General features: G+C 40.6%; 1 protein-coding gene across 2 annotated transcripts in view; it reads right to left on the bottom strand.

Annotated features, from left to right (window-relative positions):
• The window catches only part of NEK7 (NIMA related kinase 7), a 116,604-nt gene that overhangs the window by 7,930 nt on the left and 89,723 nt on the right, over positions 1 to 18,951 (bottom strand). For both annotated transcript variants that reach the window (XM_075833389.1, XM_075833391.1), the window contains one exon: positions 13,632 to 13,726. In XM_075833389.1, the coding sequence (XP_075689504.1) occupies positions 13,632 to 13,726 (95 nt within the window). The remainder of the gene's footprint in view (positions 1 to 13,631; positions 13,727 to 18,951) is intronic.

Below are 18,951 nucleotides of genomic sequence, written 5' to 3'. Positions count from 1 at the left end.
TATTAGAAAGCCTCAGAACTGCAGTACTAGGGTGTACGGGCAGAGCATTAGAAAGAAGCAGCAGTTCAGATTAATGTGCCACTCAAGGTATGCAAAGGGCTGGGGACAACCTCTATGAACACATCCATGCAAGGAAAAAATTTACTTAGCACTCACCAGTCTATTGTAACGGTTTTATTGTAAGAATATTTTCACACGATCAACAGAGGCTGAGTAAGGGGAAGTGGACCCTGGCCGAAGGGAACTTTTCACTCTACATGCAGACCTTCAAACCCTCATGGAATACCCACATGTAATCGCAAAACCGTTCATCGGCCGAGTCAGAAGATCTTCACATGATCAACAGAGGCTAACAAACCAGTTGCAATAGACGGGTGAGTCCTACCACCAGAGTTTACTACGTTTTTGAACCTGTATATTTGATAGTGCCACCCCCTAATACTTTTTTGTGACAACCTCTATATCCACTGCAAAAGTTGACACCCTCTCACACCAAGAATTCTCAGAAACTAAAATCATAAAGGTTTTATTCTTTAATATAGCACCACCAGCTTCTCTAGAACATTACATAGAACAATATTGGTGTGACATAATAATTACAAAAAAGACTGTGCATGTGCGTGTGGGGGGGGGGTGTTTATATAAAAAAAAATTTAAAAAAATAAAAAAAAAGTTGCACATTTTGGCACACGCCATAAATCTGCGACTGCTTTTCTTGCCAAAAGTGGCAGGGAAAAGGGGGCCGAGTTTGGTCGGAGGGGTCGGAGCCTCCACCGGTTGACAGATTTACCATAATTTACACCAGAAACTGCCATATGTTATGGCTCAAATCTACAACTGCTCTAACATGCGTAGATTTGCACTTCTGTCGCATGGAGAGCTAAAGTTGCGCCAAATATATTAGGAGGTGTGCACCTCTTAAACTAATTTATATGGTCATTAAGTGCGCTAAATATATTTACCCCTTAACGCACCGGTACGTCCTGTATTGCAGTGCTTTAAGGCACCGAGACGTACTGGTGCCTCCTGGCTAATAACGTTTACCCTGTCAAAGGAAAGGTGACAGAACTGTGCCATCAACTGTTTATGACAGTTTATCGACACAGTAAGATGGCAGGCGACGAATCACAGCGGTCACCTGCCGGCGATCGCTAGGATTGGTCAGTCACAGCAGATTGACCCATCACAACTCCTTGAGAATGTGTATATGATGGAGCTGGCTCAGAAGCTGAGCCAGCGCAATCACCACCGGGTGCTGGCTGTATATTATAGCCGACACCCCACTAACGGCCTGGACCGGAGCTAGGTGGTTAGATCGCACCCGATGGTTGCTAATGGCAATGATCGGCACTTGTGGGGGTGCCGATGGTTGCTATGGCAACCGGAGGCCTAATAATGGCCTCCTAGTACGTAAGCCTATTAGGCCACACCAGGAGGCGAAGCCTAACAGGCTTGCTGTCAGTGAATAGCTGACAGCTCTTTTACACTGCACTATGTAGGTAGTGCAGTGTATTAGAATAGCGATCAGGGCTTCATGCCTTCTAGTCCCCTGGAGGGACAAAAAAAAAAAAACAACCTGTAAAAAAAACGTAAAAAAATAAATAAAAGTATCAACTTAAAAACACAATAATTGCCTTTTTCCCCATAAGACATTTATTATAGGGAAAAACTGAAAACATTAAAAAAAAGTACACGAGGTATCCCTGCGTCCGTAACGACCGGAACTATAAAAATATCATGCTATTTTACCCGCACAGTGAAAGCCGTAAAAAAATAAAAAACAATTCCAGAATCGCTGTTTTTTGGTCACCACCCCTCCTAAAACAGAAGAAAAAAAGATGTACCCCTAAATTATACCATCAAAAACTACAGCCCCTCCCCCCAACAAAAAAAAAAGCCCCCCCACAGCTTTATGGATGGAAAAATAAAAAAGTTATGGCTTTCAGAATACGGTGACACAGAAAAAAAAAAAAAAATGTAAACAAAAAAAACAACGGTATATACATATGGTATCGCCGTAATCGTAAAGTAAAATTGTCATTTATAGCGCATGGTGAACGCCGTAAAAAAAAAAAAAATTTAATCAGAATTGCTGGTTTTTGGTCACCTTGCTTGCCAAAAAACTAAATAATAAGTGATCAAAAGATCACATGTACCCCAAAATGGTACCAAAGAAAACTACAGATTGTCCCACAACAAAGCCCTCACACAGCTCCGGTGGAAAAAAAAATAAAAAACTTCTGGCTCTAAGAATATGGCGATGCGAAATGTGCAGTGTGTTCCAAAAGCGGATAAGATTGGGCAACATTTATTAGTGCGACACTGGCCACACATCTATGAATTATTATTTATTTAACACATTATTATACCCTTTTATTATGCCCTGATGTACTCTGCCCAGCTTACATATGTCCCCAAATAATAAACTGAAATACCAGCAAAACCCCAAATAGAACTACCACTAAGCAAAATCTACGCTCCAAAAGCAAAATTGCGCTCCCTCCCTTCTGAGCCCTACAGTGTGCCCAAACAGCAGTTTGCGTCCACATATATGGCATCACAATACCCGGGTGAGCCTGCTTAACAGTTTGAGGCATTGGTCTTCAGTGGCACGAACTGGGCAGATCATATTGTGCACTAAAATGGCATAGCTGTGGAAAATTGCAATTTTCACCATCCACTGAGAGTTCATTTCTAATAAAACAAAAAACAAACCTGTGGGTCAAAAATGCTCACTACACCCCTTAAAAAAATGCCTTGAGCGGTGCAGTTTCCAGAATGGGGGTTTGTTTTACTATTTGACCCCAGAGCCCTGCATTGTGGGCTAATGCTGCGAAAATTACCAAAATAGGCCTCAAATGCGCATTTGGCTTTCACTCCTAAGCCCTGTCATATGTCCAGGCAAATGATAAATGCCTTGGAGGGGTGTAGTTTACAGAATAGGGTCACTTCTCAGGGTTTTACACTGTACTCTGGTACCTAAGGGAGCTCTGCAAATGCGACATGGCGCCTGCACACCAGTCCAGCAAAATCTGCGCTCTAAAAGCCAAAAGGCGCTCCTTCCATCTTGAGCTCTGCAATGTGCCCAAACAGCAGTTTAGGGCCACTCATGGGGTATTGCCATACTCGGGAGAAATTGAGTAACAAATTGTGTGGAGTTTTTTTTATCCTATTACCCCTTGTGAAAAAAAATTGGGAGCAAAAACTACATATTTTTGGAAAAAATAGCATTTTTCATTTTCACTGCCTAATTCTAATAAAATCTATGAAACATCTGTGGGATCAAAATGCTCACTACACCCCTAGATGAATGCCCTGAGGGGTATAGTTTCCAAAATGGAGTCAGTTCTCAGGGGCTCTGCAAATGACATGGAGCCCAAAAACCAAATCAAGCTAAATCTGCATGCCAGGTAGCACTCCTACTATTCTGAGCCCCTATTCTGAGTCCAAACAGCAGTTTATGACAACATATGTGGTATTGCCGTACTCGGGAGAAACTGTTTTACAAGTGTTGGGTGCTTATTCTCCTTTATTTCTTGTGAAAATGAAAAAAAAGTTCAAAATTTTAGTGGGAATTTTTTTTTCTCGATTTTCATTGTCACTGCCTATTTCCAATAACTTCAGCAAAAACACAGTGGGGTGAAAACGCTCACTATACCGCTAGATAAATTCCTTGAGGGGTGTAGTTTCCCAAATGGGGTCACTTTTGTAGGGTTTGCATGGTTTTGGCCCCTCAGGAGCTTTGCAAATGTGACATGGTGCCTCAAACCATTCCAGCAAAATTTGAGCTCCAAAACTCAAATGGTGCCCCTTCCCGATCTCCAAACAGTGGTTTATTACCACATAAAGGTGTATTGCTGTGCTCAGAAGAGTTTGCTTTATAAGCGTTGGGGTGCTTTTACTCCTTTATCTGCTGTGAAAATGAAATAATCTGAGCTAAAACGACATATTAGAGAAAAAAAAAACCAAACAATTTGACGGCCAAATTCCAATAAGTTCAGCAAAAACGTGTGGGGTCAAAATGCTAACTATACTCCAAGATAAATTTCTTGAGGGGTGTAGGTTCCAAAATGGAGACGCTTTTTGAGGGTTTCCAGTGTTTTGGTCCCTTCAAACACGACATGGCACCGAAAACCATTCCAGAAAAATCTGCGCTCCAAAATCCAAATGGCGCTCCTTCCCTTCTGAGTCCTGCAGTGAGTCCATACAGCAGTTTATTACCAAATGTATTTCCGTAATCGGGAGAAATTGCTTTAAAAATGTTGGGGTGCTTTTCCTCCTTTAATCCTCGTAAAAATGTTTACGATTTCTACGTTTTCTTCAGAAAAAGTGTAGATTTTCATTTTTACAGACGAATTATAACAAGCTTAGAAAAAAAACATGTTGGGACAAAATGCTAACTATACCCCTAGATACATTTCTTGAGGGGTGTAGTCTTCAAAATGGGGTCACTTTTTGGGGTTCACACGGTTTTGGCACGACAAGACCTCTGCAAACTGGACATGGTGCCTAAAATAAATTCCAAAAAAAGGAGACCCAAAATCCACTATGTGCTCTTTTGCTTCTGAGGCCTGTGCTTTTAGTCCATTAGGACAGTAGGGCCACATGTGGGATATTTCTAAAAACTGCAGAATCTGGGCAATAAATATTGAGTTGTGTTTCTCTGGTAAAACTTTTTTTATTACAGAAAAAAAAAAAAAAGTGTATTACAAATTAATTTTGAAAAAAAAAAATGAAAATTGTAAAATTTCACCTCTACGTTGCTTTAATTCCTGCGAAACGCCTAAGGGGGTTAAGAAACTTTCTGAATGCGGTTTTGAATACTTTGACGGGTGGAGTTTTTAAAAAGGGGTGATTTATGGGGTTGTTCTAATATATAAGGCCCTCAAAACCACTTCAGAACTGAAGTGAACTGGTCTCTGAAAAAAGCATTTTTAAATTTTCTTGAAAATGTCAGAAAAATCGCTGCTAAAGTTATAAGCCTTGTAACGTCCTAGAAAAATAAAAGGACTTTTAAAGAAGATGCCAACATAAAGTAGACATATGGGAAATGGTAACTAGTAACTATTTTGTGTGGTATTACGATCTGTCTCACAAGCAAATACATTTAAATTTAGAAAAATTAAAAATTTAGCAAATTCTCAGAATTTGTGTTTTTCACAAATAAACACTGAATATAAATCGACCAACTTTTACCACTAACAAAGTACAATGTGTCACGAGAAAACAATCTCAGAATCACTTGGATACATAAAAGCACTCCCAAGTTATTACCACATAAAGGGACATGTCAGATTTGAAAAAAATTGACTGTGTCCTTAAGGGGTTAAGACTGGCATATCTATCGATATATCCATAGCTATCTATATATAGCCATCTATAAATTAAAAAAAAGTGTTCTACAGGCAATTTAAACATTACATTCAGTATTTGCCCTGTCCAAGCAAGCTTACAATTTATGAGGAATAGAGAGAATAGATACAAGGGGTCAGAAAGAGGAAACGGCAGCTTTAAACAGGTCAGGTGGATAAAGTGCCGGAAAATTGGTTAAGAGATGCTTTTAGGCCAGAATAGACGCTCGTTGCAAAGTTTCATGGAGTGTTGGAGGGTTTGAGAGTGTCAGCTAGAATCAGGGAGAGAAGAGGTGAAGCACAAAATAAATATTTATGCGAGTATGCTATAGTGGTATAGGGGGGTTGTCGTTGGCAGAACAGAAGTTGCATGTGGGGTGGAAATGTGGTGTAGGACAACACAAAATTGGATATAGGTTCTCTGTGTGCCAGGCAGCCAGTAAATGGGACCGCACTTTTTCCATTAATTTTACCAGGAAATATGTTATAAGGTTTTAGGTGGTATGATATCCATCATCAGAATAACACGGGAATCTTAAAGATGGCAGTTGGCGTAATAAGCAAAAATGGGAACTTTACTCGTTTCACGCCATTCCACGGCGCTGCTGTAGAATAAAGTAAACAGAGCAGGGAGCTGTCAAATCTTCCTGCTCTCAGCTGCCAGAGGCAGCTGAGGGCTGGGGGCGTCCCTGCTCTGCCGGGTGAGATCGATATTAGTATCGATCTCACCCGTTTAACGCTTCAGATGCGGTGCACAATAGCGAGCACCGCATCTGAGTGGTTTTGGAGAGAGGGAGGGAGCTCCCTCTCATCCCACCGACACCCGGCGATAAAATCGCCGAGTGTCTGTGTCTTCTATGGCAGCCGGGGGTCTAATAAAGGCCCCCAGGTCTGCCTGGAGCGAATGCCTGCTAGATCATGCCGCAGGCATGACCTAGCAGATGCCTGTCCGTTTTAAACGGACAGGCAGTAATACACTGCAATACAAAAGTATTGCAGTGTATTATAATAGTGATCGGAGGATAGTGAAGTCCCCTAGTGGGACTAGTATAAAAGTAAAAAAAGTTTAAGTTAATAAAAAAAAAAAGTGAAAAATAAAAAATGAAAAACCCACTTTTTCCCCTTACAAAATGCTTTACTATTAAAAAAAACTACAATAAAGCAAAAAAGTTACACATATTTGGTATCGCCGCGTCCGTAACGACCCCGACTATAAAGCTGTTACATTATTTAACCCGCACTGTGAACGCCGTAAAAAATAAAATACAATGGAAAAATTGCAGTTTTCTGTTAATCCTGACTTTAAAAAAATGTGATAAAAAGTGATAAAAAAGTCGCATCTACTCTCAAATGGTACCAATAAAAACTGCAAGTCGTCCCGCAAAAAACAAGACCTTATACAGCTATGCCGACGAAAAAATAAAAAAGTTATAGCTCTTCGAATGTGACAATGGAAAAATGTAAAAAATGGCTTGGACATTAGGGCCCAGAATGCAAGCAGGGGGAAGGGGTTAATAAAACTGAAGACAACAGGTATAAAAAACAAACAAAAACATCAGTTGAAAGCACTTGCTGAATAAACTTCAGTGTAGTTTTGTAACTACGGCCAAGTTATTGGGGTTCATAAGGAAAGTCTTTAATATGGACACATGACAGTTCAATAAGGTGTTACAGAAAAGTCAAGAAAAACTCAGTCCTTTAAGAGTGCACAGTGCTTTCCTTATACATGGTAGACAATTATATTACTCAAGGGAAAAAAAGATAACAGTACCAGGGAGACATGTATAAGCAGTAGTGTTAAGTGCGAAGTACAGCACGCCATTTTTAACAAAGTGTTACGAATGTCTTAATGAGATTTATAAAGTGTCTTACATGCTTTTATACATGAGATTTTAACATTTTCTTTTTGGTGCCTTTAACACATTACAGTTGGCGACATGTGAACATGTTTCATGCCATAAGATTGTAAAGTGGCAGATGTCACAGGTTAATATACCAAATATGAACACCGAAGAACAAGTCGAAAAGAAGAACAAGAGCCATTTAAAAAAAGGGAAGTCAATAAAGAAAAGCAAAGGAATAAGCAAGGTTAAATTGAATAGGTAATTTTAAAATTGTGGTAGTAGTGCATCTTATATGCCATATGTCTAAGTAACATGGGGAAAAATGTAGTTCAAGAAAATTGAACTTTCAGATGATATCAAACAAAAGCAGCTCATCTAAATCAATAAGTTAAAGTGAATCTCTAGAAGAAAGTACAACGATGAAATGTCAAGATTTGAGTAGTTAAAAAGAGAAATGCCGCCTCTCTACATGCATAAAAAGTTGAGTAAGTTTGCATCTCTATTGTTTTTGCATGGATTTCAAAATTATTTCTTGCCACGTTCCCCATATTCATATACATAGCTGCTTTCAGGACGCCTTCAAACGTCTGCTGGTTTTGTCTGGCCAGACCGGTTTCGCCGCTCTGTCAGGCGTGTATCCTAACAGGCTAACTTCGCTTTGGTCATCCTAGCTCCCACAACGCACTGAATATACCATTTTCTGTGAGTGGCCAATTAACCTGTTATGCAACAAGGCTGTAAAAAGGGTGTAGACACTGATCTTGGCCGTTTAACCCCAGCTAGATCGGCGGAAATGTTAAGAAAGTTAGGGCTCTTGGAATGCTGCGACGCAAAAACAAAACGACGTTAATTGTGCAAAAATAGTAAAACAAAAAAAAATACCCATACATATATGGCATCGCTAACCGACCCATAGAATAAAGGGAACACATTATTTATGCCGTATGGTGAACGGCGTAAATTTGAAAACACAATGGTGCTATTGAAAATGACAACTCATCCAACAACAAAAAAAACTCACATGGCTGTGTTTACCAAAGAATGAAAAAGTTATAGCTCTCTGAATGCAGCGACCAAAAATGAAAAAATTCCCGCAAAACTGAATGCCAACAATAGGCTTGGTACTTAAGGAGTTAAACAATGTACGGTAATTAAAAATCAGTGCACGATAAGTAAAGCAAAGTATTCAAAAAGTTACTTCATTTCTGAAATGTCATTCAAGAGCAGGGTTTTCCTTTAAATTCAGCCTTCATATTTTATATGGACAGTGTCACGCTAGCAGCGAATAGCTCGATTACTTTTGTTACTATGCTGCCATTTCACCATATTGTAGATACGGGAAGGCCCAATGTCCAGTAGCCTTAATTCATAGGGCCTCTCTCAAAATCTCTCTAAAAAAAAAAATGACGCATATGGGTGATTAAAGAAGCAGGACCGCACTCTTTATTTATTTTAATATGGTGGACGCTGAGGCTTGCACCCAACTACTTTTGAAACTGTGTGGCTTTCTTTTTGGCTCCCCACGCACATCAATGAGCCTTGGACATCCTTGACATAGATTTCTTTCATCTATATTTAATAGAACTGAGCAGCATTACCGGACACAACAGATACAGATGTGGTGCTGTTTTTGGAAGAAAGTCATCATGTTTTTCTAATCCTGTACAACCCATTTAAATACTGTTTGCATTAAAAACTCCTTTAGGCTTCATGCACACTACCGTGTTCAGTCCGTGATCTACAGACCGCATGTCGGCCGCATTTCCTGGACCGAACACAGTGCAGGGAGCCGGGCTCCTTGCATCATTTATGTTTGACGCTGTGAGTCAATGCCTTCCCGCGGGACTACTGTCCCATACTGAAAACAAGTCAGCATTTCAGTACGGGACAGCATTCCCGCAGGGAGGCAGGGACACATAGCGTCATACATAACTATGATGCTAGGAGTCCGGCTCCTTGAACTGTGTTCAGTCTGGAAAATGTGGCCGACATGCTGTCCGTATATCACGGACCGAACACTTCTGTACATTTGCGCCATACACAGATGAACCAAAGCTGAATCTGTCATTTTACACTTTCCTTGGTACACCATTAGGCCTCCATCATGCATATTCGTAAACGTCCCGCAATACAGGCGTATAACGGATGATTTTGCATCAGTATTACAGAACTGTATTACTGCTGAGCCGTCTACTAGGGAGATAATAGAATGACATAAGACAGCCCCTTTGAAAACAGAATCAATACGTATAGAATATGGACCAAACACGGATGCATTCGTATTTGAATCACTCTCCATAGACTTCAATGGGCATTTTCCATCCGCAACACAGACTAAAAGAAAAAAACCTGCCATTAACAGCCACTTGTATTGTGCTAACAGATACGGAGGGTAGTCAAGGATAATCTAAAATCTTGCAGGCTGCCCTGTAATTTCAAAGCACTTTTAGGGTATGTGCGCACACACTAATTACGTCCGTAATTGACGGACGTATTTCGGCCGCAAGTCCCGGACCGAACACAGTGCAGGGAGCCGGGCTCCTAGCATCATACTTATGTACGATGCTAGAAGTCCCTGCCTCGCTGCAGGACAACTGTCCCGTACTGTAAACATGATTATACTACGGGACAGTTGTCCTGCAGCGAGGCAGGGACTTCTAGCGTCGTACATAAGTATGATGCTAGGAGCCCGGCTCCCTGCACTGTGTTCGGTCCGGGACTTGCGGCCGAAATACGTCCGTCAATTACGGACGTAATTAGTGTGTGTGCACATACCCTTACAGTAAACTGGCATAATTCCGTAACCCCCCCACCAAAAAAAGGACCAATGAAATATCAGGGAATTTCAATTTAAATCATTACCTATTATATTCTAAAATGCGTATTAATGGCAATACAAGCTACTACTAGATTTGATACCAAATGCTTTTCAATCTTACAATTAAGCCTAGGAATGCAATGGTTACAGATCATAAAGTAACCAGAACAAAAACCATACATCTGCCATCTATATTTTCAAGTAAAATATTATTTTTCAAGAGACCTTCTCCTCCTGCTAGCCATATATAGAACACACGCTAAAGCACAGCTCTTTCCAAGCACTTCCCGAAATCCCACTGCCAAGTAATGTCTTGCAGGGCGCTTCTGTCATTGAACAGGTTAATGTCACACGTTGTAGGTGGGAAGGGAAAAAAAATAAATAATAAAATAACACACAGAACGTCCCCCGGAGGAGCCAACCGCGACTAGTATATTTTCATGCATCTCCTGCTTTGACAGATGAAAAATGTCAACTGTCCTGTTTTTATTTTGAAGCTTTATGCACTATTCATCTGCTTCATTAGTGTATCTTCCCGACTTCTCTCTGACAGCTGCTCTCTCCCTCTACCTCCCCCTCCCTCCCTCCTCTCCACCTCACCCCCCTTTTTTATTTCTCCTCTCGGCAGCTGAATTTTTCAGGCTAATTTGATCTTGCACACTGAGCCGATCTTGGGGAATGATTGACTTGCTCTCCTGACCTCGCGGCCTGATTAGTATTCCTGGGGTGTCTTAGAAGGACAGGATCCCACTGTCTGTCTTTAAGGCTGGTGGCAGTCTTTCTCCCTCTCTTTTTCTTTCTCTCCCCATGCTGTGTTGAAAAGCCACCAACTTACAACCTTGTCAAGAATCCAGTTGCTGTGCTTAACAATAAGACAAAGGGAAAAAATAGCATGTAATACCAATTTTGCCATGTAAAGGTCTGTGTATTAAAAGCAAATCATCTCCTTTTTAATTGAGTTCATCTTGTTTGCATATCAATTAAAAATAAAAGAATCTTTGGGTCTAATTTAACGGCAAAAAAAATAAAAATCACTTTGTAATTTATTTTCTGCCACTTGATCCTTATTAATTCCATCACTGCAATAAGTAGAAAGTAGAATAGATTTTTTTTTATCTTAAGGTTTATCATAATTTGCCTGAGTGCAAAGTGCAATTTCTGAAATTGTGCCCCCCGAATTGTACATTGGTTATCATTCATTATTAAGTGAGAATTAAAAAAGATCAGGCATATCGCTAATATGTTGTAATCCAAGCAAAACAATCACCCAACTGCACAGGAGCCCCAACGCAAGAACAGGCAATTAATGAAGATTAAAGAAGGCTTAGAAGCGAAGGCACTCCAGTACACGGGTCAATTACACTACAATCGGGAAGTTAAATATTTCCACATTTGTAGATGCAAGCACTTTATCCAGTGACCAGTCATAGATCCACAGCCCACGTGTTCTACAGCAGCATCTTACAGACGTTCTTGATCCAAGTAAGAAGACAGTTTTCAGATATTAATAACCAGTACGATTCAACGAAATGCAGAATAAAGGAGTAAACTTATGTCATTAGCCGTGTCATTCTCATAAAATAAATGTCAGTCCTGGTGCTGAACGATCACAAGTAATGCCAGTTGCACACGACCGAGGAGCCACTTGGTCCGTTTACAAAGACACCCAATAGTTTTCACGGACCCATTCACTTTAGCAGGTGAATCGGGTCCGTGAAAAAAAACTGACCCGATTCTCCGATCCGTGGAAAGATAGAACAAGTCATATCTTTCCACGAATCACTGACGGGACCCGGCCAGCGCACACTGTTGTGGGCATGAGGCATTCGTTTTAAATGACACACCTGGGAGTCCTTAGAAACCAATGAGTAAGATTTGTGGACATACATTAGAGAGTCAATAGGTGTATGTATGGTGGTAAACTTGGTTTTGCTTTAGATAGACTTGGGCAAAGTAGAACTATTGCGCCAGTCAAAAATTGGCAAATAATTGAAGACCAACATGATTATTCTGTGTTGTGTTTCTTATCCTTTTTTTTTTGCTTATTTATGCAATTGTACCATATTTCTAGATCTTGTGATGGATGAATGTATTTGTTTCATATTCTTTTACGTCATTTGAAAACGCAAATATAAAAAAAAAAAAAAAAATAGAACTATTAAAACTAATAAATGTTTGTGTATACCAATGTCAAGCTATAATATTGTGGACATCGCCAGTTAGCACCTTTTTAAATATTTATCACTGGGCTTGTTCATTTTCCCCTTAAATTTGAGGCTGTGTTCACATCTGCGTCGGAGGCTTTGTTGAAAATCTGGTGAAAAAAATGTCACAAAATTGCTGCGCTATTTTAGGTCTCATGCACACATAAGTGTTTTTATGCAAATACGAATTGGACTGCTATGGATATACATCCGTAGCCATCCGCAATTGCAAAAGCGCCCATAGACTTCTATGGGCAAGTCCGTGCCACAATTGCAGACAAGAGGACATGTTCTATATTTTGCGGATCGTTTCAACGGCACGAAAACACATACGTAAATATACAGAAAGTGGTCTGTGGACAATAGAAATGAATGGGTCTGTTATTTCATCTGTAATTACGGATGAACACTACAGTTGTGTGCATGGGGCCTAACCCCGTAAACCGATGGACACCATGAAGGAAATCTGACAGAACCCATTTAAGTCAATAGGCTATGTTGGGTGCCGTTGGTGTCAGTCATGCAACAGACCTGTAACTTTCGGTTTTTCGTGGTTCAGGTAATATTGAGCAGAGAAATGGAAAATAAGAATGCAGATGTGATTGAAGTCTAACCTGTCACTTACTAAACCAGAAGTCATACTGGTACAGCATGCAGCCAGGTCTATATAAAAGCAGCATACCAGTTTCAGTGGACCACTGGGTGCCGGGCAATCACATAGGATCTGTCACAGGGGCACAAGTTTATTTAGTAGTGACTTAGAAGGTCATGCTCCCATTGCTCATACCAGTCCAGGTCTGGAGAAACAAGCCCCCCACCTATTGATGGGCAGAATTCTAATAATGGCACAACTGTAAAAGGTGACCTCTGTAGATTTGGAACCGATTGGCTATAGATTAATTCTCTGGACCGAATTTGATATGGGTAATGGGAAAAGGAACTCCCTAGTTAGTGGAGTAAAAAACAACTTTACGAAACAAATTGTTGCAGCCATTGACAGGCCGTGAGAAATACTTCCAACGTATACCTCGGACGTTCAATGTAAACGCAGTGTGAATACACCTGAAGCCAAAATGTCCTGCAACCATTGCTTGACAATAAAGGCAAGTGTAGTCACAACTTTCATGTTTATGTTACTCCAATACACTGCTGGAAGTCTGAAAAATGACTAATGGTGAACTTATAGAATTAGACTGGACGCTGATCAGAAAAACTACTAAAGCATAGCCATAACATAAATTGATTGCTAAGATATGCCCAGGTATCTTCATAGAGAACAGTTGTAGAAAGATCGGAGATCTGCAAAAAACTTTTAGCACAGCCATCAATGGTGTTCCTGCCAACCTGTGCTGTGAGAACTTATTATTTGGGCCATTACAGTGCACTTCATGCATACTGATTTCTATTAAATTACCTCATAAAGTAGACATCCTAATGACCAGATATCAGACTTAAAGTTGTATCCGTTTTCATGTATCCTCTCTGGTGACATGTAATATGGGGTTCCCACTGTAAAAAAGAAAAGATGTGATTTAGAGATATATATTTACTATATAGAGAAAAAGCATTGGGGCCACCTATACATTATACCTGCAGGAGCTTTTATGACATCCCATTCTAAAGCCATAGCCATTAATATGGAACTGGTTCCCCATTGCCGCTAAAACAGCTTCCACTCTTCCGGGAAGGCTTTCTACATGATTTTGGAGTGTCAGAACTTTTGCCCATTCATCCAAAACAGCATTTGTGAGGACATACACTGGTGTTGGACGAGGGGGCCTGGTTCACAATTTCCCTTCTAGTTCATCCCAAAAATGTTGGATGGGGTTGAGGTCAGGGCTCTGAAAGGCCAGGCAAGCTCTTCCTCACTAAACACACCCAACCATACCTTTATGGACCTTGCTTTGTGCAATGGGGTACAGTCATGCGGGAACAGAAAAGGGCAGAACCCCAAACTGTTACCACAAAGTGGGAAGTATACAATAGTCCAAAATGTCTTTGTATGCAGAAGAATTAAGAATTCCCTTCACTCTAACTAAGGTGCCTAGGAAAACCCCTGAAAAACAACCCCATAGTATTATCCTTCCTCCACCAAACTGTACAGTTAGCACAATGCAGTCAGGCAGGTAACGGGTTTCCACTACTCCAGAGTCTACTGGCGGCTTTACACAGCTCCATCTGACGCTTGGCATTGTGCTTGGTGATGTAAGACTTGCATGCAACTGCTCGGCCATGGAAACCCATGCCCTGAAGCTCCCGGCGCACAGCTTTTGACGGGATATTGACGAAAGGGGAGGTTTGGAACTCTGCAGTTATTGAGTCAGCAGAGCGTTGGCGACTTATGCACTATGCACCCCGGCTCTAACCTTCTGCCACTTTGTGGCTGAGTTTGTGGTTCCTAAACGCTTCCACTTTGCAATAATACCACTGAATGTTGATCGTGGAATATCTAGGAGGGAGGAAACCGACTTCTTGAAACAGTGGCATCTTATTACAGCAACACGCTCCACTTCAGTGAGCTCTTTAGAATGACCCATTCTTTCAGAAATGTTTGTAAAGGCGACTGCAGGGCTAGGTGCTGGATTTTATAAAACTGTGGCAATGGGACTAAATTAAATACCTACATTTAATGATTAATAGGAGTGCCCCAACACTTTTGTCTAAACGGTGCCTATACATAGTATAGCAAATATTATGATGTTAATATATCGTTTTTTCAGGCTATATCATAAAGATACCAAAATGACTGTTTTAACCCCTTCCCGCCGCAGCCCTATTTCAGATTTTAATTTTTTCCTCCCCACCTTCGAAAAGCCATAACTTTTATTTTTCCGTCTATATAGTCCTATGAGGGTTTGATTTTTGCGGGACGAGTTGTCGTTTTTTGTAGCAGCATTTATTGTGCCATATAATGTACTAGGAAACTGGGAAAAAATTATTTGTGGGGTAGAAAATGAAAAAAGCAACGATTCCTCCGTTGGATTTTGCGCGTCGTTTTTACGGAATTCACTGAGCAATTAAAACAACATGTTACAGAATAAAGTTATGTCAATACAATTACGGCAATACCAAATATATATAGTTTTTTTTCTTTATTTTACTACTTTTACAAGTAAAAACCTAAGTGTAAAAAATAAAAATTGTGTGTCGCCAAATTCCGAGAGCCATAACTTTTAATTTTTCCGTCGATTAGGTGGTATGAGAGCTTATTTTTTGCAGGATAAGCTGTAGTTTTTAAATACCATTTTGGTGTACATGCGACATTTTGATCACTTTTTGATTTCATTTTTTGTAGGAGATGGTGACCAAAAAATACATTCTGGCATCTACAATTTTTTTATTTTTTTTTAAGGCGTTCACCGTGCGGGTTAAATAATAATATATTGTAATAGTTCAGAATTTTATGGACACGGCGATACCAATTATTTTCTTCTTAAATCTTCGTGCCGCTGCACTAAGCATCCTATACCAAATACCTTATACACCTACACACTCCGCATATGATCTTTAAGTCTATGATAGAAGAATTTATTCACAGACATAATCTACATAGAATTTGAGTAACTTTGTAAATACATTACATATAACTAATCCTGACTTACAGCCTGTGTAATAGCATAGAGCATCATTCACTATTCTGCTGGAGGATGTTGGAAACAGGCAACAAGTTTGATGACAGACTCGTCCTGTACAACTTAAGCCCCATTCACATCACGTTTTTGCCCTAGGTTTATTTTGTACATTGGGAAAGCTACCGACGTTTAATATAAACGTGTTCATAGGGTTCCATTATGCTGATGGAGACCAAAAGAGTGTTCTTTTCGCTTCTGTCGGGCTGGTATGCGTCGGTATACCTTTTTTTTGAAGGATGGAATAGTGTGGAAGACTACGCTATCCAATCGTGAGAGATCCCGCAAAGAAAACAAGAATAAAAACGTATACCAGACTGTATATGCTTTTTAAAATGGGAGCCTACGGGTGATGGATGCCATTGTATGGCAGCCGTCACAGGTATACGTTAAACTTATACCTCGTGGAGCTCCCAACATCACTATCCATATATGGACAGTGACATCAGGAGCCGTGCTGGAATCCCAGGGGCAAAGCGCAAGTAGATGCTCTACCCTGGGAAAGCTCCAGACGTCACTGTCCATACATGGACAGCGACATCAGGAGCTTCTTATTGCTTGAGTCCCCAGAGTAGAGCACCAGCTAGTGCTCTGACCTGGGATTCCAGCAATGCTCCTGATGTCACTGCCCATACATGGACACCGACATCAGGAGCTTTCCCAGGGCCTGAGTCCCGGGACAGAGCATCTACTAGAGCTCTGCCCAGGGACTCCAGCGCTGTGGAAGCTTTTGACATCACTGTCCATATATGGAAAGTGACATCAGTAGCAGTGCTGTTGTCACGAGGCAGAGCGCTAGCTGTTGCACTGCCGGAAACTACCGCGCTATGGAAGAACCTGATGTCACTGTCCACATATGGACATAGTGACTTCAAGAGCTTCCACAGCGCTGAGTCCCTGGGCATAGCGCTAGCAGATGCTCTGTCCTGGGACTCTGGCCCTGGAAAAGCTCCCGACGTCACTGTCCATATGCTGTAGTCCCCGTGAAAAGCATCGGCTAGCGCTCTGACCGGGGACTCCAGCACGGCTTCTGATGTCACTCTCCATAAGTTTTCCCAGGGCCAGTCCCCAGGCAACATATCCCACTGTATGCCAAACAGTGGGATATGTTTGGGCCTTTTGTTGGAGGCATAGGATGGGGGTCTTTTCGATGTATACCTCCAACAGAAGGCCTAAACGTGATGTGAATGGGGCCTAAGCGGAGATCCTATGGAAGTAATGTGCTACGTTTTTTTTCTAATTCAGAGGACTGTACAGTGGTGTAAATATTAAACATTCCAGAAAACAAAATCACGAGGATAAGTACAGTGTAGACATATATACCGTAAGGAACGGTGGGAGATTTCATCTCTCAAGCCCGCAGAATACAGCAACACAAGATCAGTACAAGAAATCTAATGCTAGGTAATTACAAACTTACTCAACTTTTTATGTGTAATTCTATATATCTCAAGTAAAACTGTGTTGAAAAGATGAAGCAAGCAATGCAGTTTACACGAAGACTATTTTATTGATGTATCCAGTTGAAGAATTTTACACATGCTAAATTAAAAATCAGTGCACATTACACCACAAAATCAGTGCAGATTACACCATAAGGTCTAAGGCTTTTTTTTGTATAAAAAGCATAATTAGACACTATTATTGGTATACATCCGAGCATTGTCCACCCATAACTGACTCACTCCATGAAGTCGGAGTCATGGAGTGAGTCAGTTATGGGTGGCGTCTACAGAGACTGTAGAAAAGTACCGACTCCAACCGGCTTCAAATAATTCAAAACACAAATATTAAATACAATTAATATTGTATTAAATGCATAGCTTGTTTTAGATTTACCTTCACAGAAATGTTCAAAAATTTATACATTTTCATCATATAAATATACATTATGTTCCACCAATCTAAGGCCCCTACTTATCAAAAAACAGTGATAACCAAAATGTTCTAGAAGCGATAGAAAATCAGTTATTCTGAGAGCGTAAACAGTGTTGAATGTGGTGCTGACACTAGGGGGACCGATGCAGGCGCAACATTTGCCCTATGGTTAAAGCAGCCCTAACTTGGTGTACCTGCAGCTATCTCAGAACTGTTAGAAAGAACACAAAACCCATATTAAGGCAAGTATTTAATGTGGTACATACACCTTATAAATGTTTATTGTATTCCCATTCGGACTTGCACCTGATTTCCAGGACATATAAATATATAGCTGCATAAAGTTCTCACTGTACAGCGTTTTCTCCTTTCTTACAGCATTACTAACTACACATACATTTATATACAGCGAGCAGACAACCGTGCTTATTATACGTGAGCCATTTATGAAGGTGTTGAGTCGGACGGTGAAAATATAGAAGTCAGAAATTTGACTTACCGATTGCACAGTCCTAGTATAAATGGCCAGCAACAAGAAATACAGGAAAAACTATACTGTAGACTTCCTGATCACACTTGGGACTCACCCGATATGCCAGAGCCGTTAGCAAATGCTTGTTATCAGATATACATTATTCATTTGATTGACTGGATGTAATAATTCCCTCTGTAGCGGTCATTGCAAGGGAAGTGATCAGGTGATCGCAACTTCCCCAGCAAAGTTAGCTGCGGCTCTTATATAAAGGGGCTGTCAGTGACGACATGATCGGAGACCGTGAAATAATCCATCATCAGTACTAATAAATTAAAATGTTCTACTATGTTTTTTACTATAGACTCCTCTACTAGTAGTAAGTCTGCTCAATATTTGAGTGTTTTTGTTTTTTTAATTGCCTTCCATTTAACCCATCCCATAGAAGGTTAGATCTGCCTCAACAGACTGATATGTCATGTGTGCACACAGATGTATACCCCCCCCCCCCCCATTCCACGGATACAGCACAGGGGATGACACTAGTGAATAGTCCTCCCGAAGAAATGGACTACCTGCAAGCTGCGGTGTTTTTCAATTACTGGACACACTGACACTATTGGTACTATGGCAGGAGTGATTTCTGGTGCTGACCATGGGGAAGAGATGGTCCCTAATATATGGAGAGAGACTTCAGAGTTATAAAGATGCAGAAGACTGGGGTGAACAACTGTGGGAATTGTACAACTCTCGAC

The sequence above is a fragment of the Rhinoderma darwinii genome, chromosome 7 (genome assembly GCF_050947455.1).
Source record: "Rhinoderma darwinii isolate aRhiDar2 chromosome 7, aRhiDar2.hap1, whole genome shotgun sequence".
NCBI lineage: Eukaryota > Metazoa > Chordata > Amphibia > Anura > Rhinodermatidae > Rhinoderma > Rhinoderma darwinii.
The sequence above is the reverse complement of the archived record's forward strand: the minus strand, read 5'-3'. Positions and strand labels throughout refer to the sequence as shown.